At 38.2% G+C, this 27,755-nt stretch overlaps 1 protein-coding gene across 3 annotated transcripts in view; it reads right to left on the bottom strand.

Moving 5' to 3' along the window:
* Positions 1-27,755, bottom strand: part of LOC127349864 (adhesion G-protein coupled receptor D2) — an 85,577-nt gene that overhangs the window by 44,001 nt on the left and 13,821 nt on the right. For all 3 annotated transcript variants that reach the window (XM_051375891.1, XM_051375892.1, XM_051375893.1), the window contains exons 17-20: positions 27,096-27,249; positions 26,560-26,693; positions 26,057-26,172; positions 24,019-24,139 (exon numbers count right to left, since the gene is read on the bottom strand). In XM_051375891.1, coding sequence (XP_051231851.1) covers positions 24,019-24,139; positions 26,057-26,172; positions 26,560-26,693; positions 27,096-27,249 — 525 coding nt within the window. The remainder of the gene's footprint in view (positions 1-24,018; positions 24,140-26,056; positions 26,173-26,559; positions 26,694-27,095; positions 27,250-27,755) is intronic.

Genomic DNA, 27,755 nt, shown 5'->3' with positions numbered 1-27,755 from the left:
TAAATGCTGCTACATAGCACAATATAACCATGAGAGGAGTGACAAGGTTGCTTACCAATACCAGAGATAACACGCCCACTCAAGCGAGTCACATAACTATTCAAAGTTTCAAATGCTCAGTAAGAGAGGATGGCACTGCAAAAGAGATCCCATTGAAACAAAATGTTTTGTCTGCATAAGTTTCAAAGCCTTTTCCCAAGCTAGAAATATCAATGACAAAGCTGTGTTTTATAGGCAAGGTGACATCTTTTTACTGTTATCATTGTTGCATCATGCACAGAAACTTTACAGATGTTCTTGTCTCTAATCTCAAACATGCAGACAGTACAAGATTTGAAGAGAATAACACGCTACAGGACATGTGATCTCACGTGAACTGATGAAGAAGCAGAAAAAAAACAAAAGCAGAAGGCTAAAGAAGTCTGGACGGGAAAATGGTTGGGGAGAAGCTGTCAACACGAGTTGTCTATTGAGTAGATTTTAATTGTCATTTTTTAGTATCTGTCAACAGTGGTATGCTAGCTAATATTAGCCTCAAGAGGTAGAATGTTTACCATTGCTTGGCAACACCGTCACCTACTCCGGGACCAACGTTAACCTGTAACGCCTTACGTCTTGTACACTCGTCTCTCTCCTTTTGTAGTTCTGCTCAAAGAGTACTGATGTGATCATCCAGATTTTAACTCCGAAATATAAATTGTTTGAAATTATTGAGGTGGCCCTGATGAGTCTGCTAGCAGTTTGTGAAGTTTAAGACTGGATCTGAAAACCCCTCACATTACTAAATAATTTGGTACATCAGTACCAACCAAGGTCCCAGACCAGATCTGGCTTCCAATTGCAGTCTTTGGAATAAACTCCTAGCTGTCATCAAGGATGTTGGCTCCTCTGTCACTTCTGTATGTGATATAGGCTTACTGTAACAGTTAAGTAAGTAATCCATTTAATAGTTTAAAGTCACATAAACCTACTAAGCACATGTCACCTACAATGTGTATCAAGTGCTGCAAGTGTCATTATTATAACTAGAACTTAGATTAATAAACAGATTTAAACAATGAAATATGATCAAATATGATTTTTTAATTAATTTAATTAAATTATTTAAAAGCACAAGCAAAGTATTGTATATAGAGTTTAACATACTGAAACATACTGTCATATACTCTTTTTACACACACATAAGCACACACACGCAATAACAGACAGTGGGTGGTTAATTTTCCACACATACCCTATTGTATTGCATTAGAATTGCAATTTCTAACTTACTGTTGCAATTTGATTATCATGTTTTTGATCATTCCTCTTATTTGTAATTAATCTTTTGTTGTGTAGCGAACAAAGTGGGGAGAACATACTGTGCACATTAGGAAAAATGATCTATTAAAATATAATTGAGTTAAAAATAAGTGGCAGCACAACAATAATGATAGATTGTTTAAAATGTTAATTCATTAATGTTCCCACTAAAAACAAACAGAGACAAAAATGGGGCGCATTATTTAAAAGCATGTGTGCTTTTCTAAACCCAGTCCTGTTTCTTTTGAACTCAGCGGCAAATGCTACAAATTTATGCAAAGAATGAACACAGTTGCTTTCAAAGTATTGCAATACTGTACATCAAACAGGGGAGCATAAATTAATTAGCATCCAGCTAATTAGGGAACAATTGTATGTTTAAAAAGTTAAAACCAACAAACACTGTGTTTGACCAAAAACATTATCACCCAAGAGAGATGTACTATGCTGCAATTCAAGACAGAAAATAGCATTTGTTTAAATTACCAAGGGTGTTCCTTCTTATCAGATACTGAGAGCTTTGTCTGAGAAAGCAAAAAGAACAAATCAAAGTCAAAGATTGATTTACTTACAAGAACTCTAAGTCAGTTCAATTAAACCAGGATGCTGTGGTTACAACCCTAGTACCGTTATCTACTAGTGGTTTTTGATGTTGACAACCTCCTTTTGGAGGACTCTACATCTGCTGTCCTTGTAACTCACTCTCCCTAAAAGCATCAACTGTAAGTGCATTAAATGTTTAAGGTGATCCATCAACCACTGGTAAAAGCTTTATTTGAGTGTTTAAGTGTGTAAACTAAATAGCTTCAATATATGTGAATGTTTTTCCCCCTCAAATGTCAAAAGCTAGAGATCTCATATCTATCTATTTAGACTGACAGCTCTTGTATTAAGTTGAATGCAATTTGGATTTCCATTTTCAGTTAACTGCATCAGTTCCAAGAGAGCAGAACTGATTAGAGGTCTTTCGCATATTAGACAAGTGAATGAGCACGTAGAAGTTCAGTCTTTAGCTGAAGGATACTTTCCACAGAACACAAGGCTGTTGATGGATTAACGCGTAGCTGCAATGATTGAGCAAGTGACCTTTCAGTTACAGTATTCAGTGGCAGTTAACAATCAGCATATAATGGGCAGCATATTCAATTTTTTTTTTACCCCGGATGTAAAGTTGTACATTATTTTTAAGCAGTATAGAATGCTACTTTACTGTTTCTACTTCAACAAGCATGATTTCAATATCCCTGCTACAATTAAGGTTGTATAGTTTTTCAAGAACCACATCCGAGTACAGCTGCATCCTCTGTGACAGTAAACTGAATATATTTGGGTTGTGGACAAAACAAGAAATCTGAGACGTCACCTTGGGCTTTGGGAAACAGTGATCAACATTTTATGACATTTCATGGACCAAAAAACTAAACTAATGATCTACAGATTAACTGATAATGAATCGAATTGAAAATAATCGTCAGTTGAACCCCTACATCAAAGTACTGCTCAGTGAAGCTGGTAATTTCAGCAAATTTTATTGGTGTATACTTGCTTTAATTAATTAATAATTTACTTACATAAGACCTCCACATATACCTAGTCATGTGTCACCAGAGTTAGAGCACGTACAGTCCTTATATTGACAGTGGGCACACTGTAGCGGCACTATGTAACAATACCCATCTCTTTATCATTTTGTGACAAAACGCAGACATTTATTTTACTGTTCATTTGGGGAGTTCACCTGCCCTGCTTAATAAATGCTCCTCCTGACACTCTATTGCAGTGCCAACTCATACAAATTCACATACAGTGTTAGTAGCTCCACCTTTCTTTCTGTGTTACAAATCATTACAAATTCTCAGTGAACAATGCCTCTGTGTTTACCCCCCCTCCCTTACCTTTCAGCACTCCTATTCCCCCATCTCCATCAACCTCCCAAATGTGTAAAGTTAGGGAGAGCAGCACTGGCAGGTAAAAATCTCAGAAAACAGCAAGTTTATGACATTGTCCTTGGGAAACAAATTTTCAATGTAAAGATATGAAAACTATGATTAAGGAGGGAGTGCGGTGCCTTGGCAAGGAGAGAGCGACTGGCAGGGCAGCTTTCTCTTACCTGCTGGAATATATTGCGGCTGTCAGTTTAGCGTTCCCTTTTGTATGAGGGGATGAAAAGTTATATTATATATGTTATATATGTTTATATTATATTGACATTTGTGTAATACAATTTTTTGGTTTGTTTTGATTGAAAGAAACAACAAATTGTATATTAATTCCATAATAATTCCTTTGTTTCAATCTAGCGTATTTTCCATAAATGTGGCTATTGTGGCTCTATGGGTTGTGCTAACTATGTGCTTGCCACCTGTGTTGTAGAGATTCCAGGAAAACAATGGTTTTTACATGAATCATTTCAAACACTTGTCTCTGACTGACAGTAACCGCCATTAGGGCTAACCCTATAAACATTTACATCTCGGGCGACTTTGTTTTCATGTTTGCTGCTAGAGGAGCAGTACATGTAGCAAACGAGTCCCTCTAAGTCTCCAAATTACAAAAGTAAAATGATAAGATACAGACCGTGCAGTTTTCATTGACTATCACTACCACTGAATGGTTAAGATTCCAGTTTTAGCTAATTGCTCCACAAGCTGATCAGCACTACTCTAAGAGATTTTTATTTTGGGATATTTATAAGACAATTTTAACTTTTTCTCTCAGCTACCATTGTTCGGATCATTGTGGGTCAATGACAATGTACAACCAGGTGCTAGAGTTTATTGCTGGTTGGCTACACATATTGCAATACCTTACATAGTACGTTTTGTACTTGCTTTTTCTTATTGTATGGAAAGCTGACCATTTGGGCGAGTCGGTCTAGGCCTTATCTTGCAGTTAGGGGAGATTCATCTCCCCTAACTGCAAGATAAGGCCTTCAGTATTTTTTGATTGCCCATCTCTGTTGTGAAAGCTAAAAGATTACTTTCCATGTCCCTGTAGCTGTGAGAGTCTGCATGACTTAAATTTAATCATCTGCCCATTCTCAGTATGATTTGGTTAGCAGTAGAATATGGTTTGCAGTAAAGCAAAAACACTAAAAAACACAGGCATGTTTTTTTAAAACCTCAAGCTTTACATTGTCTTTTAGTTGCAATAAATTCAACCTATACAAACATACAATTTCAGAAATTAAAGTCAGATATCATGTCAACTCTTAGCATAAATGAACTTGCTGTTGGGCAGGCACTAAAACTAAAATCCCTTGATTCAAAATAATTTTATGGAACAAAGTAAAAAGTTATGGCTACTTGAGCACGTTACACTCCTTCTCAGCGTTTCATATCTAAATAAAAAAAACATACAGAAACATTTCACAAATGAGATAGCTGTATTTGGTTACTTTGATTAGAGTAATTGTAAACCACATGTTCCACACAGTTTTTAAGAGAACTTCAGGCACTGCAATTGCTCAATGTCAAAAATGATTTATACTTGTCTAACCCTACATCAAGAATCAAAATAGATATTCTTTTCACAAATGACATCTTGACTGCTTTCTCTTAAGTAGCCGAAGACCACAACCTCCACATACACAGAGAATTCCAGGCTGCAGTGTCACCCAATGCCAAAAATGAGAGCTATTCCAACAAGTTGGACCCAGCGTCAAATATCTCAGCCTAAATTCAAACACACAGAGACACTTTTCACAAATAGAGCTATCTGCATCCCCACTTGGCAAAAAAAGGGGAGGGAAAATTCTGCCCTCGCACCTGGTAATCATTACGGAAATAAGAGACAGAAGAGGTTAAAACGCTGTGATGGGGGAAAAAGAAAAGAAATTCACACTTCTGCGCTGGGGCTTGCTAATGTCTCTGACCCCTCCACGCATAAACAGTTTAATTAACATGTATACATAACTTTCACTTTAACTGCTCATGGCATGTCAAATCAAAGTGTCTGTCAAAGCTGTGAAACAGGGAGTTGATACTTTGCAGGTCCTCAGTTCAAATCCAGCTCTGTGTAACTGCTCCAGCTGGCCAGAGAAGCTGGCATAAGACATGAAGGCGTACAGACAGGCAGGTAGACAGGCGGCCTGCCACTCTGTCAGTTTGATGAGGTAAACACCTCCCAATAAACGCTTTTACACCATGCTAAGCTTTGCCCGACTCAAGCAGGAGACAATAAATTATGATGTTTTTGGTGGAAAAAATAAATATGAAATGAAGAACTTGATGAAGAACTTCAGCTTTAAAACTCAGGTGTCATCAGTGTCATGGAAGTTGAGATTAACCATATAAACATTAAAGAAAGAAAGATTTCGTACAACTGAAGCAATACCACTCTGTTCCAAGTAAATATGAAGATGCATAATAATGCCTTAGTGCAGCCACAGTCAACAGATCATTAATAATATTGATGTATAATAAACTCATGCATAAAAAGTCGAGCTGTGTTCATTAGTTGTGTCAAGTCGAGACCAGTGAGCCATCTGATGGTATACTGCTCATGGTCTATCAGTGGAGTTTAAAAACTAGGATTGTTATAAATATGCAAAGAGAGACATTTCTATAGTCAAACTGCAACTTCATCTTTGATTTATGATTCATTTGAATCCCAATATTTCTGCATTCAAACGTTTGCACTGCTGGTAAAATGACAAGCAAGTGTTTTACAGCATTTCGAACAATATACCGGCCATAATGTCCATCCAGTATCATTAAACCCTTTATTCAGTTCTCCTCACATTGATGCATTACAGTATATAGTCTGTGTGAGAGTTTTCTTCTTGCTTCCATCCTGTTGTACATTATTAGGGAAAGTGGATTAGTCATTCTTTGAGAAGAGCTATTAGGACTCTCCCCATTTCTTCCCACACACAAACATCCAGTCAGTTGGGCCTGTCACATTGAGGAGGGGACCCCCAAGCCAGCCTGCCTCTACAAGGTGTACAGCTACAGAGGAAAACAGAGTGTACACACACACTCACTCACATATAAACAGGCACACACTGAGGCCGGCAGCAACACCAGTACTGGTGTGTGATGGCTCAGGAGAGGAGGGAGAGTTATTAGCTTAGCCCTGAACCACCTACTTAATATAGGGGCCGGCGGTGATTGCTAACAGAGCCTGGCAGAGGTGACAGCTTTTGGCCCTGCTTGAGGAAATCCAATTGAAAAGCAGCCAAGAGGAACAACAACCCCGAAACAGATGTTGCTCGCTACCACTGGCGCAACTTGGGTACACAACCCAGCGGCAACAAACCGCGATGGCAAATTTGACACACACAAACATACACACGGCGGACACAGAGTGAAAAGCACACACATATACTGCAGAGCCACATAAAACTGTACAATAATCGCATGTACAAGGGAAAAAAGGAGCACCAGAAATGTCCATAAACATATAAGTTGTACATGATGCACACAAGTTATAATTTGTAAAGCTCAATCTTAGTGCTATTACATTTTTGAAATCTGACTTTCATCCAGTTTTTAAGTTAATAATTCAATTTAATATTAAAAATACTATTATTTATTTATTTGTAAATAACAAACATAATGAGCTCTAAAGGCCCTCATAAAGGCAACAGTGTTGTTACATAAAACTGGCCACCAGTGCTATATTTAACATGCCAAGAAAGGCATACTAAAATAAAAAACAAATCACATTAAAATGTTTTATTAAAATAAAACAACATCATTCAGGTAAAAGAACAACACTCCAAAACCCACCCAACAACACACATACTGGGTATTTCCCTCCAGTTTAAACATGATTTAAGGATTCATCAATCCAAGGTTAGTTTAGATTTTGCTTCATAGTGGAGCACAAAACACTCTGGTAGCTAACCCAGAAATGGAATTCAGATGGGAAAGTATAAAAGAAAAAAAGAGACAATATATATATATATATATATATATATATATATATAATAAATAAAAATAATCAGGGAAGAGTTTGTAAGTCTGTTAAAAACATCTTTATTGAGTGGAGGCCAAAACAAAACATATCCCACCAGAAAATGGACCCACCCAACCATCCATCTATCCCTCTTCTTTTCTTTTTTAGCATCTCTGGCCGAGCATTTCAATGAAAACATAACACACAGGCCCTCAAATCATTACAGCTCCTTGTTCCAATATTAATTGAGTTTGGCAAGACTGACCATGCTTCAGTCATAATAACATTCATTTATTTTTTTCTATTACCGCTACTGCAAAAGAGTAAGGAAGAATGGGGATGGGGGAGAAACAGACAGAGAGAGAGAGGGGGGAAAAATGGGCTAAAATCAATTCTGACATATCTTTATTGCCAGTCGATGACAAATGACGGCACATTTGCCATTGCTCTGGCATTGTGTCAGTGTATGTCATATCGATTTTACATCAGACGGACAAATGTTATTGATGAAGCGCCCAAGTAACAGATGAGCACTCTATTTTACTTGTTTTAACGTTTAAATAAACCAGAATGACGGGGGCGAGGGGGTGATAGACTTTTGTAGCGGATCTTTCCATTCACTAATACGCATGAATTTTTTTCTTCTTCTTTAAAATTAACTCAATGCTGAGGCGTTTACACAAACCGGGCCAGTTGGGAGTGGGTAACTACACCCTGAACCTGATCACACTGCACACATGTGGTAATGTAATGGGGGGTGGTAAAGAGAGCACGAGAAAGAGAGTGAACTGTAAACAAACTAGCTTTTAAACAAGACAATTTAGGGTTGCGTGTCTTAGGCGCCAAGCAAAACACAGCCATGGAAAACTGATACAAACTTTTAACACATGGGTCAAAGCAGGAGTCTTTGAACTGGTGAGGGAAAGCACGCTGCCAGTGCAGAGAGCTGTTTAATTAAAAATACTTAGGTATCCAACAGGCCTTTCTGTGGCGCCCCCTTGTCAAATTGTATGTGATCCCGCTGTCAATCTCACAGGGTGTTTTCTAATTGCATAGTTTTCCACTGACAGCGAGGAAAAAATGTTGGCAGAGAACAAGTCCTGAGAAACAGCAGCTGGGGACTTGGTTTGGTTTATAGGAACCGTACACATGGAACCACATGTGCGTACACACACTTGCATATACGTACACACGCTCTCTGTTGCACTGTGCATAAAGGTGCTTGAATTACTGACACTGACATATGTACTGTACATGCACATAGATGTGTATACAAATACAGCACAATACAGCATTCAGATATATGAATATAAATATATCAACGAACACTTCCAGACCGGTCCGGTCTTACAACTTTCTGTTCACACAGTTCAACATTTGTTGAACATTTTTTCCCAAATATGGGCTATGACAGAAATAAACAAACACACTAGCACACTAACATACGTACACAAATCCAGTGTGCACACTCCTTCCTACCAAACTAACACACGTGCAGGTAAGCCTAAAACTATGACACACACAGCTTCATGTGCAAAGGCAACACACATACATGTATGAAGAGACTTTTACGGAAATGCACACACTACCATACATAATACAAATGTACACATTCACATGCATCCATTAAACTACACATACGCCAAGTTCTGAATGGAAACAGTGGATTTTTCTCTAGTATCATTAGTAGCACAAATATCTCCTCAAACCTAAAACCCTATGACATCTTACACTTGTAAAACTAAATTTCCGACCATTTCAAATGATACAGTCTAGCAGATACCACGTGTTGAAACCATATGCAATTAGTTTAGCGGACCCTCGATTAATAACAAGTGTGCACAAATTACAATATTTATGACAACTTTAATGGCAACGGCATGCACACAGCAGGTGGCCAGCAAAGGTAAACAAGCAGTGCTGAAGCAATGTCCAATGTAGCATCAAATCTGTGAAAGAGAAGGTCAAGGAGAACAAGGACATGAAATTAAGGTGATAACGGTTTTGATGTGACTTTAAGGGGATTTCTACATTAACAGACAGCTGCTTGCCTGCTGCTAAGACTGTAGGCAGACTTGTGTTTCCTTTGTGACATATGGTGTTGCACGTAACAGTGAGGAGCTTCACTGGGAAAGCATCACGCACCTTATCCCTTCAAGATACCAACCCTAGCGCAGGCACTCTCACTGGCTTCCTAACTGCAATCACTGATTTCGTTCTTAGGGACACACAACCCAACCAAAGTAACAGTTCGCAGGATTCAACCTAGGTTTCTGCAGTAGCTCCTAAGAAATTTGCACCTGCACAACTTGTACACCAACAGAGCCTCAGCTTACCATTTTCTTTAGTGTGCCTAACCTGTGGAAACAAATATGTGCGCAATGTTTTTTGCATAGAGAGTGCACGCTTTACACAGGAAAGAATGGAATGTTTGCCCTTGGTCTATTCTTTTTGAGCTGGTGTGCTGTGTCCAGTTATTCATATGCATACATTCATAGGCATGAAAACAAATTTAAAGTCACCTGACAGATGCATGTGCACACACAAACACACACACCTTATGCATACACAGTAATATTGGAACAGAATACCTAAAAGTGCGCCGCTGACAAGCCTGTGTAGCAGTGCCCTTGACTAACAATGACAAATGGATGCAATATGCAAAGTCTGAACAAGTTGCTTTTGGGCACAAAACAGGAAAACGATTGCTCCAGGTACTATTATGGGATGCGTTTGCTCTCCTGTTTCCCAACTGAGGTGAGCCAAGCTGAGGTTAATGGCATGTGTCAAGATCAAGAAGTGTGTAGGGGAGTGTGTGAGATGTATGTCCATGACGGCGAGAGAGAGCGTGAGAGAGATACAGAGGGAGGGAGAGATTAGACAGACAGAAAGACAGTATTCACTTCTTTAGTGTTGGAAATTGTCAATGGGTGAGTCTTGTGATACATTATTGCACAAAATCTGTGACCTTCGTAATGAATGTTAATGACAAGAGATACATTGTTTGGATATAAAGAAATTATGCACTTCAAACAGATACAAATTATTTTGAATGTGAGCACTAATATATATATATTTTTTAATTCAGTGTGTGTGCCTGTTTTTTAGATAACTGAAAAAAAATCTCTAGTTTCAGCATCTCTTCGCTACTGTCTCGCAGCTTTTGAAAGTCTAAATAATACCCCAAACATGTTTTATCTTCAAAATGTATTGATTTCAACATTACATTACATTTTTTTGTTTTCAAAATGAGCTAAAAGTAAAACAAAAAGGTTCCTTGAATTAAAATTAGTTTGAATATGTCAGAAAAGTTTGAAACTAAAATGTAAATGGTGAGAAGTCCAGAAAGTCACACTAATGTCCTGAAATTTCTGAAAATGTACAATCTGAAAGAGGATCTGAAATAACCTCGTCTCTATACATGGGTATGTGTAAGTGTAACATTTGGGTCACATGTGCGGTTCTGTGTCTGTGTTCGAGTTCACATGCCTGCATAAACCCACCTCTGTGTGTCTCTGCATCCATGTATTTGTGTGTGTGCGTACATGAGCGTGCGCATGTGCTACAGCACCACCATGGTGGCAGGGTGTATCCATCATGATAAACCGGCAGACTCGGCAACTGTCACATGCAATCACACTTCACTACGGTTCGCAGGACTTCAAAGTGAAAATGAATGGTAGTTCATCGACATGAAGACTTCATATATCTTCGTTTTTTTTGCTTTTTCTCTCTCTTTTATTTTTTGGAGGAGACTTGTCTTTTCTCCCAGCCCCCTTTTGTTGTGAGGACCACTTGTGTTTTTGTCACTGTCTGAAATGCATGGTGGGACACATGGATTTTTCGAAATAAATAAATAAATAAATAAATAAATTCTATTTCATCCATCATTTTCTATCAGGGAATTTAAAATCTGTATCTCCCAGGTTTTCACTCAAACCTGACTGAGTGTGCCTAACCAGCTTTTCAGGAATTGAAGTTCCACATATTTCCAGTCACAGTTCAGAATTACGATCACATTTACGTATGAGACAGACAATATATGAGAGAAGTTATGTTAAAGCTGCATTGGGCTTTGTGTGACTGCTAGAGGGAACAAAGACTCAAAACAACCTCAGCAATGAGTGTTGATCCAATCCATTACCACCTGTCCAAGTCCAATTTTGTTGTTTCTTTATGCACTCGCATTTTAGCCCTATTTTATGTTTTTTGAAAATTCAAGGGAAAAATATCTGCGTCTCTTTGGCTTGTGAGATATTTAACCTCTCTTCTCAACTATTAATGTACAATTAGCTTTTGTAAGCCTGTGGCTGCCTATTATTTTAAATAATAGGTATTAAAACCAGCAAACAAATAAAATGACAGCTAGATGAACTGATACTAAGGTGATAGTGGCTTATAGCAGTGGGGAGTGTAAGACTGCTGTTTTTCACTGAGTATAGTCACCAATATAGTTATATTAGATATTAAGAAAGAAGAAATGTTAGATAAGAAATACAATTAATTAAGCCGTTTTTAATAATTAAGTAATTAAGTATTTCAAAGAAAGAAAAAAGAAGAATGAAAAGAACTCTCTGATGTCAATTAAATGTAATTCTGTTGATATGATAATTAATCTGAACATATTCACTATTTCTGAAGTAATACATCACAATTTACTAAGAAATAAATGCCTTGATGGTAATAAAGCAAATGACAGAAGAAACCTTTTTAAGATTGAAAGGTCTACATAGCATTAAGCTATAATTGAACATGGCAAGTGTGATATGTGATAATCATCAAATTTGTAACCACTAGAAAGTCAAATGAGCCATAATAATGCCAGTGCTGCAGCTGCTGCAACTCTCTCGCACCACAGCAAGGTTTGCCTTTAATCCAGTAATGACTCTGAAATGACACTGTGCTTTAAAAACTGTGGAGATGAGGCTAGAGGTCTCTCTGCCTCCCTCCCTCTCCCTCTGCCCAGGCCTAGGCCCTGCTCTCACTCTCAAGCTGTTTGATTGGCACATGCTTTCACTTAATGAGGGATAATTACTAAGGAAAACAAGTGGGAGACCACATCTGCTCAGTGTAAAAAGAAGTCCAGGCCTGGTGCAATCTGTCAGACAGGGCTCTCGGGTCGTGTGTGTGTGTGTTTGAATGTTTTACCCACCTTCAGCGGCCTCCCAGTCCAACACAAACCCACCAGGACCCTCCCTTCACCCTGTCCCGACAAGAAGCAGATTAATAGGAATCAGCATGTGGCTGTAAACACTCACCGGGAAGAGAGTGTATCTGTGTGTGTTGACGCGCATAGGAAATGACCCGGGGTATCTGTCGGGGACAAGTTAGGGGCCACAGCAGGAAGGGCAAGAGGCCAGTTGGGACGATCAACATCAACATCCCAATCAGTGTCCTGCTGCCAGAGCTGTTGTTCCCCAGCTCACATCGCCACTGTTTTGTTTACTTTCACACAATGCTGTAATTGTAGGAAAATACACAGGTAGCCGCCCTGCTCCCCAGACACCTCCACGCTGCCCGTAAATCATCTGTGCATGGGATTTACATTGTGCTAAATGGTTTCTTAATGAGCTGCCCATGTTTACAGGTAGTTGTCTTATTAGTCTCTAATGGCTAGTGCCATAAATTAAAGTTTTAAAGGGGCCCTTGTCATGTTACTGTACAACATGTATTTTGTTTAAATAGTAAACTCACAATTCATTCTATTTTCAAAAAGATATTAATTGAACAAGACATAAGTATAAGGGGTGTGTGTGTGTGTGTGTGTGTGTGTGTGTGTGTGTGTGTGTGTGTGTGTGTATGTGTGTGTTTCAGAAATGAACACTCAACACATCATGATTGAGTTTAGTCATGGTATACTCAGTCAATCAGAATTTAATACAGTGACTATTATGTAGGTGTAGGTTAATTTATACGACAGCCTCTCAACAAAGCATACATCTTACCCCATTTAACCTTTCCATCATCCTACCTTTCCATTCATAAACATGCATGAAAGTAAAAAGAAATCAAATGTACAACTTATTTTTGTTTAGTCATTTTATATTAATATTTTCAACAATATTATCTCACCTGCTCTGTCAGCTTTGTTTTAAGCAGGTCCAAAGTATTATCATATAGCAATTAAATATTAAATCAAGTGTCTCTGACATACACATTTCCATATGTACAGAAACACTTAAACCCCAATTCTCTTTATCAGTCAAAAATGCATCATTATTATTATTATATTATTATTGTAGAGACAAATGACAAGCGGCCAGGTGACTAACTAAATAAAGTGAATATAAAGTTTAAATTAAGTTTTAAAATGTATTGAATAAAACATTTGTCAAGTATTTTTGTTACAAACAACCTAATACTAATTTGATCTTGAACAGCAGTAGATTTGACAATAAAAATCATAAAAACTATTGAGAATAGTAATTTTGCTTTTAAGAACAGTCCTGCACTTAACAGGGATCAATGTGGCGGCTTACTTATTTGTCTGAGGTCAACCCATGGCAAGCATGTGTTTAATTAAACTACATTCTGATTTTATATAACAAATATAATATAATCTCCTAACTTGAAAAAGCATCAGAACACAATGAGTGTCCAGCTATTGAAATGATTTAGAAAAAGAAGAGAGGCAGTCACATTTATGTGCTTTAACCTTATTGCAGCAAAACGAAAATGGCTCACATGTTAACTGGAACTGACATTTGACAGCCTTTTAACCTCTGACACCCTCACCCCCAGCTCCTCCACCTCATCCAACCACCTCCCTGCCACCCACCCACTAGAAGAACAACAGGGTTTTGCTTTCTTGCCCTGCGCTGACCCAGTTCTCACTAATTACCAGCAAAGTATACATCAAAGCCGGGCAAATCTACAGATCTGCTGCGACGTGGCAGGGTAAGGGAAACCAGGACTATCCCTAACCTAGTCACCATCAGCCATCACTGATGTGTGTGTGCACAAGTGAAGTGGTGTCAGCAAATACAAAAGGCTAGGCGGTGAACTTATAAATAGAACGGTCATTGTTTCGACATCGGTAATTTTGGGTTCCTCACACTGTCGGCTGTGTGGGTTGGATGGGGGGAGACAGGGGTTGGGAAGGAGTGAAGTCATGAAGTTGAGAGTCAGCTGATGGGATAACACGCCTGTTGACATTCATATGCAAATACACACACGGATATCCCTAAATGCATCAAAGCCTGGATGAAAATATAAATGCAAACGTGCAATAAGTAGCCAAATAAGAGAACACTCTCTTTTTTTCTGTCTCTCTCTCCCTCCCCACACACACACACACACACACACACACACACACACACACACACACACACACACACACACACACACACACAGACACAGACACACAAGTGCAGACATACAGGTATGGCAGGGCAGGGGCAAAGGGGATGGTTTGCTTTCTTATGACACAGGCTATTACTAAATTGAGCTGGCAGGTAATTCTAAGGCAAATAAATGCCAGCAGGTTTAACACAAGGAGAGGTCTTAGGGGTGCCGGTGTGAGCAATGACAGGAATTCTCTCGCCTCTTTTGACAGGAAGCCTATTATTCTCACCTCTTTATTTTCCCAGGCCAGTTTTTAAAAAACTGATCTCTCCGATAGTATTTCAACCCCCCCCAAAAAAAAAATTCTGTCCTTCCTCATCTGAATTACCATCGCTCCTTGCTCATTTTTGGCTGTCTGTTTCTTCACTCCCAGACTTAATATTATATACAGTAGAAGGAGTTTTTAACAACTTCTTTCACAGACTCCTTATCAGTTAATTTCAAAGGTACTCAGGTGACCATTTTTCCGAGGGCTTTTCTATACAAAAACCTTCATAAAAAAACGAATTACACTTCTGTCTGTAAGAAATCCTCGCTTTGAGTAGATGAACATACAGCATAATGAAATGTGCTATAGAGCTCTTATGTTAACGCTGTTCAAACTGAATTTAAAAAAAACCCAAACAAACATAAAGAAAACACAGCAAAAGATGAAAAGACAAAAGAGAAAAAATCAGTACAAGTTGAGAGAAAACACACTATAAATATACTACTTTAAAAAACTGTGCTACATCCTCATTATAAGTGCCATCTCAGAGAAGCGTGGTGGGAGTCAGCGCTGACCTTGGCATCCCGTTTGAATATTGTTTTAATGCCGCGCCTGGTAATTGAGGATGCAACGCAAACAGTGGACTCCTTTTCAAAGGGAAAGTTATTTTCCCAGGCAATGGGAATGCAAACAATCATGTCGTGCATTTATTTGTTTGTTTTTCAACCCCACCTCATAATTATCCGAGACACTAATTAAAATATGGATTTATAAATAAATCTCCATGATTTTACCTATGACTACATTAGCTTAAAAGTTTTCATCACCCTTTGCATTTTTTAAATTTTTTTTTATTCCTTAAGCAAACATTTGAATTCTTTCTGTTGTCTTTAAATTTTATTTTTAATAATCTTATGCAAGTGTTAACAAGTGTTTGGTGTACTACTATTTATGTGAAATAATATTTGTGAAATATGATGAAGATTAATTATTATTACATTATTTTTTTAAGTTAATTTATTTCAACTGCTTTTTTTAAATTCTGAAAACTTATTCAAGTATATATACTGTGTGAGTATATAAAGTATAAAGTATTTACAGTATATCAACATAATATTTAATTCCATGAAGTATAATTTGTCTAAAACTGTTAGTATGTTCTATGAATGAGTTTTAAGAGCAGTAGTCGTCTTTGACAACATGAAGTATGTCATGTATTTGGTTTTGATGAAGATAACCCTGAAATAAGAGCATATTATCCAGAATCGCTTATTGTACCTGCACATCCAGTAAACTTCACTCCACTGGGAGAGAAGACCGTTGCATTGTGAGATACAGCCGACTGCAAATAAGGAGGTCAAGGAAATATGGTTCCTGCTTTCTCAAACAATCCAAAATGAAAAACATTTCCCTCCGTAATCTGAGCGGCGTGAATTTTTCCATGTATGTGTGTGTATGCTCCTGCCTGTGTCCCTGTGTGTGTAGGTATGCCAGTACAGTGTGTGAGCCGGCTGGGATCAGTCATTACAAGGTTGTACTGGAAAATAAGCATTTCTTCTTGTGTGGTAAACTTCACTTACTTAAGTCAAAATTAAAACCTTCTTTGCATGTGTCTTGCTTTCATTTTATTGTTTCTGTATATATTTTGTTTTATCTCTTGCAGTGGCAGTAAGCATATCCCTCCTGCCGCTGAATAGTTGTGTTGGTTCCCATTGTGTGAAGCAGCTGTTTACTCTGAAATAATTCATTAAAATGAAAGAAACAAACCTTTAAAAATAACATTGCTCTACGTCTCAGTGTTGAGTTTTAGTGTCCATGTTGGTCTAATTGCTGTTTACACTGGCTTTTCCACCCTGTCAGCAATAACATTGTTGGGGAATAATTGTAATTTATGAGCATTAAATAAATCACATAAAATTTTTTTTTAAAAACTGGCAAAATATCAGCTACTGCAGCTCATTTGAAAAAGTATTATTATCAGTCCTCAAAAACCAGTTGAGCTTCAGTTACAACATGATACAGCAGGAAAAAAAAACTAGGGCGGGGAAGCGGGAAAGGAAAAATTTGTCTTTGAATGGGCCGGTTGTGCAGGTCCAGAGGAGTGGACTGGAGATGACTGACTGGGAAACTGGATCCAAGTTCCTCTGTTTTTGTTCCTTCTGCCAAATGAGAAATTAAAATAACTTCGAACCCCTTGGTCTGTAGGGTGTTGTGGGTAATGGTGACAAGTGGTTACACACACTATGCACGCATTTATAACACTTAGATTACATTAAAAAAAATCAAGCTGGTCTGCACAAGATTGGAAGTACAAGATCACACACTGACGCGCACACACACACACAAACCCCACCATCACCTCTTGGAGGCGTTTGGCTTATGTTTAGCACAAGCCAGCCAAAAACTCTTTTCAGTCGCTGGTTTATTCTCTGCTTTTGCTCTCAGAATTTTTTTGGCAGTTTATTCTTACCTGGCCAATTTAACAGTGAATGCTCTCTAATTCTCTATTGGACAGTGTGGGGTTAGAGTTAAAGTAAAGGTTGAAATTATAATTTGCAGAGGAAATATTTTTGATGCACCAGCTTTTTAGGATTCATGAACCACATCACCACGAGACAGCAGCAACAGCAAATCACACCTGATTAATAAGTGACAGTGTTAGGCAAAACAGAGACCCCAATATGGATCCACTTACACGTGATTTATTTAGTTTTCGAGTTCAACAACAAGTATGGAGATGGCTTTACTCTGGCTTTTACGAGAGCCTCAAAACTGCAGGTTGACTCAAGGTAATATTAAGGGCACACTTTCTCCCACTTACAGTATATAAAAAAGTTTCCACTTTTTGCTACCACCTGTTAAGGCCTAAATACCTAAATAAGGACTCCCTGTAAAAATCATCAGGCCTCATTCACAGATGTTTTGTCATTTTTACTCTGTTAGCAAAAAAACAAGTAACTGAAGAATAAAAAAAAAAATCCTATATCTGATTTGTAAAACATGTACAGATCACTGACTTGTTCTCACACATGTGAAAATCGTTTGGGATCAAGATTGATTTTAAAAATGGAGGCATGTCATTAGCATATGTAAATATATCATTAGCATGAGTAAACACCCACTAAATCAAATTGTGCAGCAATCGGAGGAGTATGAAAACCAACTATGTGCAAACTAAACATCAGAAATGTTTATACTGTATATATGTGTAGACAACCTTGACTGTCATCTGAGAATTGTTATCATTTCATTAACAGCTATGATGGGGTTGAGTGTGGTGTAATATCAAGTGTATTGCTGGGGTGTAATTTCTATTATCGCTATTCTTTAACAATATTAACATTTTTAAAATCAGAAAATATTGAATGAATCCCATAATAAGAAAGTAAGCAGATATAAAATGTAATCTGTGCATATGAACTTGTTATGAACGAGGCCAGCTGTGAGGTCTGGAAAGCATACATGCCGTTTGGTGGAGACTTTTTCACCTTGAGGGGGCACATTTCCAAAGTGGAAATGGTTATGGGTCTCGGAAGGCTGATACTGTTAATTAGTTTCATGCCAAACCTGACAGACGTTACCCTAATTCCTATTTAGCTTATGATCTAGAAGAGTAAGTGGAAAACAATTCATCAAGATACTGACTGAAGACATGACTGAAGTTTAGGAGCTCTTTAAAGCAGAGTGACCCACCACACCACAAAACATCACATGCAAAACAAGAACTTCAGCAACTAAAATGTGCTTCCAATTAATCCTTTTGAGCTGCAGCAAAAGAATATTATAATATGTCACAATAATACATGTCAACAATAATATAAAATGACCCAAACCCAAATAAAAAACATATTCAATGACTACATTTTATCTCAGATTTTACAGAGAGTTTTTTCCAGCTGGTGGTTGACATAACAGAAAATCTGATATTTAACAAAAGGCTGATAAACTCCTGGTAGTACATCTGTCTGAGTTCACCCTTACCCCACCTAACCACTGACTCCAGTAGTACAAATACAATTTTGTAGTAATTGAGCTACAATTCAGACAAAAAAAGAAAGATCACCCCTTCTCAAACAATCACTACAGATGCTGTAAAAGCGTTGCTTACTCACACAACAAATCTCCCATATGGCAAAAATCAATAAGCAGAGCAACATCCTATTGATCATATCTATATCTTAGATACACTCTGATGTCATGCTCCACTAGCCCTAGTGTGTGTGTGTGTGTGTGTGTGTTGTGTGTGTGTGTGTGTGTGTGTGTGTGTTTATGGAAGTAAGGGGGTGCTACGTTCTTCTCAATGAAAAATTGAAATCGAATTAAAATTATGCTTCAAATAAAGGGATTATTTTCCAGTCAGTTGTTTATATGCATTATTGGGTTTCTAATGAAGCTTTACATTGTCTGATTCCACATGGAAATGAAAAGCATACACTGATGCAATATGCAATAAACTGTAATGCAATGTTGTTTCCAGCTAATTTTTCAACAAATTAAAGGCAGTTTGTACATTTTATGAGACAGGGGCCTTCAGATGGAGCGTAACATAACAGCACTGATTGATATTTGTTGTTTATCTGAATGGGTCCTGAAGGAGAGCTGGTATTTAAAATTTGAGGTCATTAAAATTTGTTACCACTTCACGTTTGTGACATCATAAGGTGTCAGGTGAAAACTGTGTACCGCTTTCTTTTGAAATTATGAACTACTAAACTAACATACATTCACTGCATTATTCATAGACATACAGTATTTCTTTTCTAAAGCCAGAATTAACCTCGAGTCAAATGATAAATTTAACTTCTAAAGCTTTACTGAATGCTTGTAAAATCTCATTACCACTCACCAGTCAGTTCATTTCATAAGAAAAGCAAAAAAAACATTGCCGTCATCAGTTCCTATGATATAAAAGACCTTAATGCGATATGAATGAAACGTCTCAGATAAATTCTCCCATTGATTTCTCTATATTTCCACACTGTAATGACAAGGCACAGGGTTGCCCTCCACAGGCAGCCAACTGACATAACAGAAATAAAAGGATACATTCTTGTTGAATATCTCGCCTGCAAAGTTACCAAAACAAACCACAGGGACTCACTTGTACTCTCAACAACTTGCGGTTGTTACCCTAACATTTTCTTTCCGACTCCCTAACTTCCTTCACCTCTCTACTTTGTTTTCTCCCTCTCCCCTTTTCTCTTCCCCCCACGCCACCCCCCCTCCTGCAGCTCAAAGTTATTGATAGTTTAAAGTTATGGGCTAATAATAAGATGGACACTGCATGGCCAGGAGCCTATTATACCCAGGTAATGGATAGTGCGGGGGTTTTGAATGACATTGCCCAGAGATTGGATGACAAAGGGTGGAGCGATTTATGGGCTACCCATAGAGACCCCCTTCCCCTTCTCTCTCGCTCTCTGTCGCTCACACACATACACACAAGCACACACACACAGCCCACCATGCTATTTATCTCTAGCCTGATAAGGAAGCAGATGAGGCATGCCTGTATTTATGGTGAAGATGTTCAGAGAAACTATTGGTTCAGAGTAGGAAGTTAGAATCAACTCGGAGGAACAGCATATCCACTCAGAACTCGGTATGCACCTCGTTGACACTTTACAATGCAAACTACATAAATACAATTTTGTGGATGTTCTTGGTTTAAATGAGGCATGACATGATATTGTCGAGGTGTGATTATTCAACCATTTGTATTTTTAAACATCTTTAAACCCACTAATTTCAAAGATGTATGGATGTTGTTGACAAAATCTGAGAAATAATTGTTTCATTCCTTCCTGAGAAACATTAACTGTGCTGTTAGACTTTGCAAATTACTGCATTGATCAAAGCTGAATTCTTCAGTGATGAAGTGGTGATGCAGTGTAACAGATACAGATATGCCCTGGATGCTACTTTCACTCAAACTGAGCATCATCTGCCATTAGTTAATGAAACTTAAAACCCTGGTTGCAGAGGCCAGCGGAGCAGACATGCACTTATACCAGGTCTACAGTATGTTTGCTCAGAATGGCCTGCTCAGATCTCTATTGAGAAAAATCACAGCAACAGAAGAGACACTTCAGACAGTGTTGTCAGGATGTAGGGGGAAAGAGGAGCAGCAGGGAGGGCATGAGGGAGTGCAATGAAAAAGGCTTGTCAACATTATCTGTTTTATTGATTTAACAGTAAAAGCTTGCCGCTTAAGCTTTATGTTGCTTTGGCTGGCCCCATTGAAAATACTACAGCCACAAATAAAAAACGATTTCCTAAAAAACTTGAGCATTTTTATTTATTTTTTATTTTTTTATCTCCTGCCTGCCAGCTCAGGTTTTGCATGCATTATTGTTAAAGTTTCACACATTTCATCATCTTTATGAGCAACCATTATGGTGGGACTATGTACAACTGTGGTCTCTCGAGCAAAGGCATCAATGACATTGGAGAGAGCAACACTGTCTTCTACAGGATAAAACTGGTCTAATGCAGTGTCTAATTTACGTAATGGGTGATTAAAGATCAGAAGGATGAGGAAAAAATGGCCCACGTTCCATGTTCAAGAGTCTACCACCACGCTAACAGACGTATGAGGCTTTACTTAAGTCCAGCAATGTTTTGAGCTCACATCAGCACGCTAACATGCTACCAAAGATAATGCTAGATCGGTAATCTTTAGCATGTATATTGTCTACCATCTTTTTGTTTAGTGTGTTAGCATGCTAATTAGCACTAACCACGAAGTACAGCTGATGCTGATGGGAATGTTATTAGGTTTCCAGTTATTTGGTCATAAACCAAAGTACTGGACAAACCGAAATTTGACATGTTAATGTCAACCTGCTGGTGTTGCTTAAGCAAAAGTCAGGTGATCACCAAAGTCATTAAATACATCCTCTGGGAAACACAAAATTTGTTGACAATCCATCAAGCAGACATTTCACTGAAAAATTTTTTTGACCTGCTGGTGGTGCTAGAACAGTATTTGTAGCAATCATAGATATGATCAAGATATTTCCCTTTGAACCACAAATGTCAACCTAATGGTGGCACAAGAGGAAAAGTCAAGGGATCATAATCAAAATATCATGACTCATTCATAGTCCATATGTTTCATGACTTAAAAACTATGTCCCGACTCCTTTCCTGGTGCAGTTTTCTCTTTTATCAACGCAGAAAACATGAACAGTACAGATGGATGGAAATACTCCCAAAACACACATGATTTTCAGGATTACCACATTAAGTCTCACTAGACCCCATGCAGACCAGAGAGAAGTGGGGTCAACAGAGTGTTTAATTGGAGCAGCTTGAAGCCTTGTAGGGTTCCTGTTGTGTCCTGACCTGTTGAGGCTCAGCAAAGACACAGTACGTAGCTCTATTATGCCAGAGCAGCTGGTTATTACCAGGGGCCTCGTACAGCTACCCAGAAACCCTGTCTGGGTTATTTTATTCATTTGAGAAATGTATTGGCATTTTCTTGCAGAGTGCAGCATGCATAACCAAAGGATGGAATAATCAGTGAGGGTTGCATGCAAAAGAGGTAGCACAAGGTAAGATGTTGGTATTTTCTTAAAATTGGGTTGTTAAATGTTGTGCTGAGAAGAGATGTTTCAGAACCAGGTCTTTAAAAGAGGCAACAGTTGCAAACATCATCACCATCTTTGTCTGACAAAAGTGTTTTTTTTTTACAATATGTGGCAGCAATAGTTTCTATTAAATAAAAGATATGAACAGACAGGTGACAGACGGACAGGGGGACAGCTGAACAAACAGAGACAGATGCGTGAAACAGAATAGAAATCTGTATGATGTGTTAACATGTGAAGCTGTAAAGTCGTATAATAGGAGCCCAGAAAAACCTTCTGTATTAATTACTGTTGACATGGAAAAATGTAATTAGATATGAGGGGGAAACAGAAACTATTTATGGCAACCGAGGGGCCTTGCTTAATGATCAGACTGCAGCTAAAACCTCTATTGATTTTCTCGTTAAATATACAGCTCAATTAAAGATACAGCTGATTAAAAGACGACTACAAGTTGCAGCAGCAGATCTGGACATGCTGAGGAAGCTGGGTAACATGGGGCCGCCTGCCGCAGAATTACATGATTTCTCCCTCACCTTCTCCCCCATCACTGCAGTGCGGTGGGAAATGAGGCTACACAGGTATTATTCTTTTTCCATGTGAAAACCAATATTTCTCAAAGTCGCGACCGTTTACGAATGGAGATATGTGAGATATACTGCTTGTGACAAAACAACGCGTTGAATTCCAGCACTAAAAGCATGAAATCAGCGCTGATAACCAACAAACAACAACAATAATGCTGACCTCTGAATACTTAAAGCAGAAATAATCAAACAAACAATACAAATCGACTTTCCTTGTTAAAATGAAGCACCTGCTTAACACAAGCCAGACCAAGGCTTTTTTCCCCTTTCTGCCTCAGCCTTGTCACTGACAAATAAAAACCTTGACAGTCTGTGTACCCTAACCACGAGAGAAGGGCAGAATTACAATGTATAATGGAAAACCTTTCTGTTTCTCATTGAAGACAAAAAAAAAGCAGTTTAAAGTCTATAAAGTGTTGGAAGTTTTTTTTTTTATTTTATGTTTTTAAGTTGCTCACAAGTTTTAGCAGTGGAAATATTTTGTCTTACATTTTTTCTACTTTATTACAAATTACGGATGACTGTTTTCAAGAATGTTTAGGTAGCAAAATTCAAGTTGTTTTTCTGTGACCAAAAGTGCTTAATCTGACAGAGTGATGCATGTTAAGATCTATATTAATATTTGCAAAACTTTTGGACATCCCGATAGCTCACAAGGTAGAGCTGGCGCCCCTCTCTCTCTCTCCCCCCTTGCCTGTCACTCATCAGCACTCACTATCGATTAAAGGCAAAAAAAACCAAGAACTAATATTTTACATTTGGATCACAGATTGTGCCCTTAAATAAATGCTTTTATTTTCTCTGTTCTATTGATTCCTGCATTTTTCTGTGGTCGGGCAAAGACCTTGTATGACTAGAATGTCAATCTTTCACATGATGAGCTACAATGATTTTGCCTTCATATGACCATCATTCTTATTTTTTTGGCTTTGTAGAGTTTTTTAAACTGTTTTACAAGGAGCACAAAACTCCCTCAGTAACTGAACAAGTAATTTGTTTGTTTATAATGTGAATATTGCTTAAGCGTCCAGATTTAGACTCAATTACGGCAACTGTGTGGGTGCATCTGCGTGTGTGTGTGTACCTGCAGGGAGTTGAGGAGGATAAAGATGTAGGCCATGACAATGGAGAAAGGCACCAAGACACCACACAGCCATGTCAATCCGAGGATGGGCAGCAACACCAGCACTGCTTTCACTGCAGCCCTGTTCTCTCACACACACACACACACACACACACACACACACACACACACACACACACGTAAGCATATATTGTTGCGCACTGGCAAACACACATAAAATTATTATCAAGCATACAACACATACCACAAAGACTCAGAACTGGCTGACTGAGTTGAACTCATACCACACCAGATAAAATTAATTAAAGCATTCCCTAAAAATTCTCCTTCCTCCCTGATCATCCTGTGCTCAATTCTGTGTTCCTAAACTTTTCAGTTCTTTTTTGGACAAAACTGAGCGGCTTTGGCAGGCTGGTTTTTCCATATACAACACTGTGCGGCTGGGAAAGCTCATGGGGTGACAACTTCCCACCTTAAATCCGCCTTAATTCTGTTTAGAGTGGAATTATCTTCCCGCTCAGGTGACCGCCAAACCGCACCAGCTGTGTGTGTGTTCGTGTGTGTGTGACATGGCGGGCGGCGAGCCCTAGTTTACTCAGCGGAGGAATGTGTTTGAATTTCCGCGACGGCTGCCACCCAGGGGTGCCAAATGGTTCAAGGCCTGCTTTGAAAACCTTCATAAAGCACCTACTGTGAGCCCCGGTGGGCTGAGGTAGTGAAAAAATATATACACTTTACATGATTTTCACTGATAGGATCATATACAAGCCTGCTGGGGGAAATCTACTGGATCACACGCAGCAGGATTTCACTGTGACGAGCAAACAACAGTGCCAAAAAAAGGAAGTGGAAGACAATGGCAAAGACAGCAGTGATAGGGCTTAAAAAGATATTGTTTCCGCATGGACATTGCAGTGCAAGTTTAGCCATGGTAGACTATATTAAAACTAGTAAACTTTTAGTTTACTTACAGAAAGTCTAGTCGATCTGATAAATAACATGCAGTTATTTAGGCTTGATTGTTACTGGTTTTGCATTAAAACTCCGCACCTCAAATGACCAATCACAAGACAGAAATATAACAAATAAAGCAAAAAACAACAAAAAAGTCCATTGTTTAGATTTATATGAAGCATTCAGCGCTATAGAACTCTATATCTATCTTTTTCTAAATTCAATTTCATTGTATATTGTCTCAGCCTAGGGCAGCAACAAATATTAGATGATAAATAAAATGAAAAATAATACAAATGTAGATATTCTTGCATCACACCACTGCAATGGTTAAGATATTCTACCCCCCAAATATTTTAGAGATCATTTTGGAACATCAATATTGGAATTAGGGTTTGATCAATGGGGTTTTCTTGAAGGACAGTACTGCGAAGTGCTGCTAATTTCGGGCTGCAGCTGTTTGAGAGGATATTTTACGTCTTCACAGCCCATTCTCAGAGTTTGCTCCTAAAATGGATTTGCAATTTTCAGAATATTATGAATGCATTTTAGTAATAATATTAATAACACCAATAGAAATGCTACCGTCCCTGCTTCTATAACTGACTGTGAGAATTCAAACAATTCTACAACTGCAACAAATTTAGTAAAATCATAATCAAACATAATCAAACTGTTTTGATGAAAAATCATATTTATGCAATATTTCAGAAATAACACGTTCTCTATACATTGGTGGAACTAAACGACGTGACATCAGTAAGGACCGTAAAATTTAAATCAGCCAATACTGTCCCAAAACATCAGAAAACTCATATCTGAATAATTTCTTTATCTTGTCAACACAAGTGGTTAAAGCTTGAAGCCTTTTTCTGAAAAGTGCTAAAGCAATCCATTCAAATTGTATTCCTATCTTGTTTAATAAATGAGGCTTGTTGTTTTAATGATGACAAATCCAATACAAAATCTTCCAGCTGTTTTTAATCTGACACCCAGTTACTACAGCTCATTTGCTCTAAGGCTTGTGGCCCAGGCAAATAATCTTAAAAAAAGAGGACAAATGGCGCCTCCTTGTGGTTTGTACCTCATTTGCTCATAGGCTTGTTCTACCGGACTAGTGCCCATGGCCAACATGATGGACCTTCTCTTGGCTGTAGAGATGGTGATAACGACCACCCTGGTCAGTACCATGATATTCACCTGAAAGAAAATGAGAGGATACAGACATGAGAAGAGGCAAAGTCAAAGTGACAGAGAGATGAGCGCAGAAGAGGTGCACTGAGATGTGAGGGTAAAGAAAATCAAAACAAAGAGAGGAAAAATAAGGGAGAGAGAGAGATACATGCTGACATATATATTACTAGGAGATTGTAAGAGTCAAAAGGAAAGATGAAAGAAATAAAGACACTTATATGTAACTACTGCTGTTCAGTGCCATTTCCTGTTTTATTGCTAACATTAACTTTCAGTCAGGCACTACAGGACAGAATCTGAAGTACGAAATGTCTGAATGGGCCTTGCATTTAGTATTTTAATCATTTTAGCCTGATCAGACTGCATAATAAGATTAGGGTTTCATTTTCTAACCATGATGATGAAGATGATAGGTCCAGCAAAGCCCCAGATAACGCCGTTCTGGACACTCAGCCAACAGTAGCCATCAGCAGAGTATTTGCCTGACGCTGAGGCCAGTGTGATGGTGACTATCAGTACTGGCAGACCTGGTGGGAAAGAGGGGAAAACAGAGGAGGAGAATCAAGGAGAGAAATAAAAGTAGCAAGACATAGATAATCAGGAAGAGGAAGGGATAAGAGGAAAATGCAGAAGGGAGGAGAAAATTTGATCTACATTTAGAGACCAAATGGTCACAAATATCAGGCTAAAATTTATTTTTGATTCATGAAAGTCTTATTTTATTCTTCCCACAACTATGGTGTATAAAATAAATATACAACATTGGATTTATGTCAATCAAAAAGAACATTTAACAAAAAAACACTTTTGGGTTTACATCCAGGAATTTATCTTTTATCATTAGACTGCAACGTCATTCACAACAAAATCCTGGATATTGACTGCACATGTGTGAAGAGAGCCATTTGGCTATTGTTAAGCCATTTTACCCCAGCCGATGAGATAGTAATACTTCATGTGTCGGTCCTCGCTTAGGTTGACTGCGACCACCTTGCTCCAAAGCAGCAGACCCTCCACCAGCATCCAGCTAAAGGCTGCCATGAAGAAGAGATGGAGCAGTGCCGCCACAAGTGTACACGCCACCTACAATCACACCAACACATGCAGACAGATACATGTTAAGTTTCACATTTCAAATGTTACGGTTAGGCTCCTGACAAACATACCAAGCAACAAGTGTCCTGTTTGGTAGTTCATATGTAGTGGGGTTGTTTTATTGTACATTACTCTGGATTCGTTAATGTTCACATAATTTGCCATGGTCTGTTTTATATGAGGAAAATTGTCGGCCTCCAAAAATCCATTCCAAATTTGCACATGACTAAAAGAAAGTTTAGCTGACCAACTGTATATTCTATACATATGCATCTAGGATGCATGTATTTATCTTGTACATTTTGCAAACAACTATATTTTGAAAATTAAAACGGCAATAAGTGCTAATAAATACAAATAAATACTCTGCAAACAAGCCAGAATCAACTCTATATATATCAAAATATTACTAGAAGAAGAATTTATAGTAGAATTGATATAAAGCATTTCACTTTTTAATTGCCAAAAAAAGATGGGAGGGACTTCTGTCCTGA

This window comes from Dicentrarchus labrax, unplaced genomic scaffold, assembly GCF_905237075.1.
Source record: "Dicentrarchus labrax unplaced genomic scaffold, dlabrax2021, whole genome shotgun sequence".
Taxonomy (NCBI): domain Eukaryota; kingdom Metazoa; phylum Chordata; class Actinopteri; family Moronidae; genus Dicentrarchus; species Dicentrarchus labrax.
This window is presented reverse-complemented; position numbering and strand designations above follow the sequence as displayed.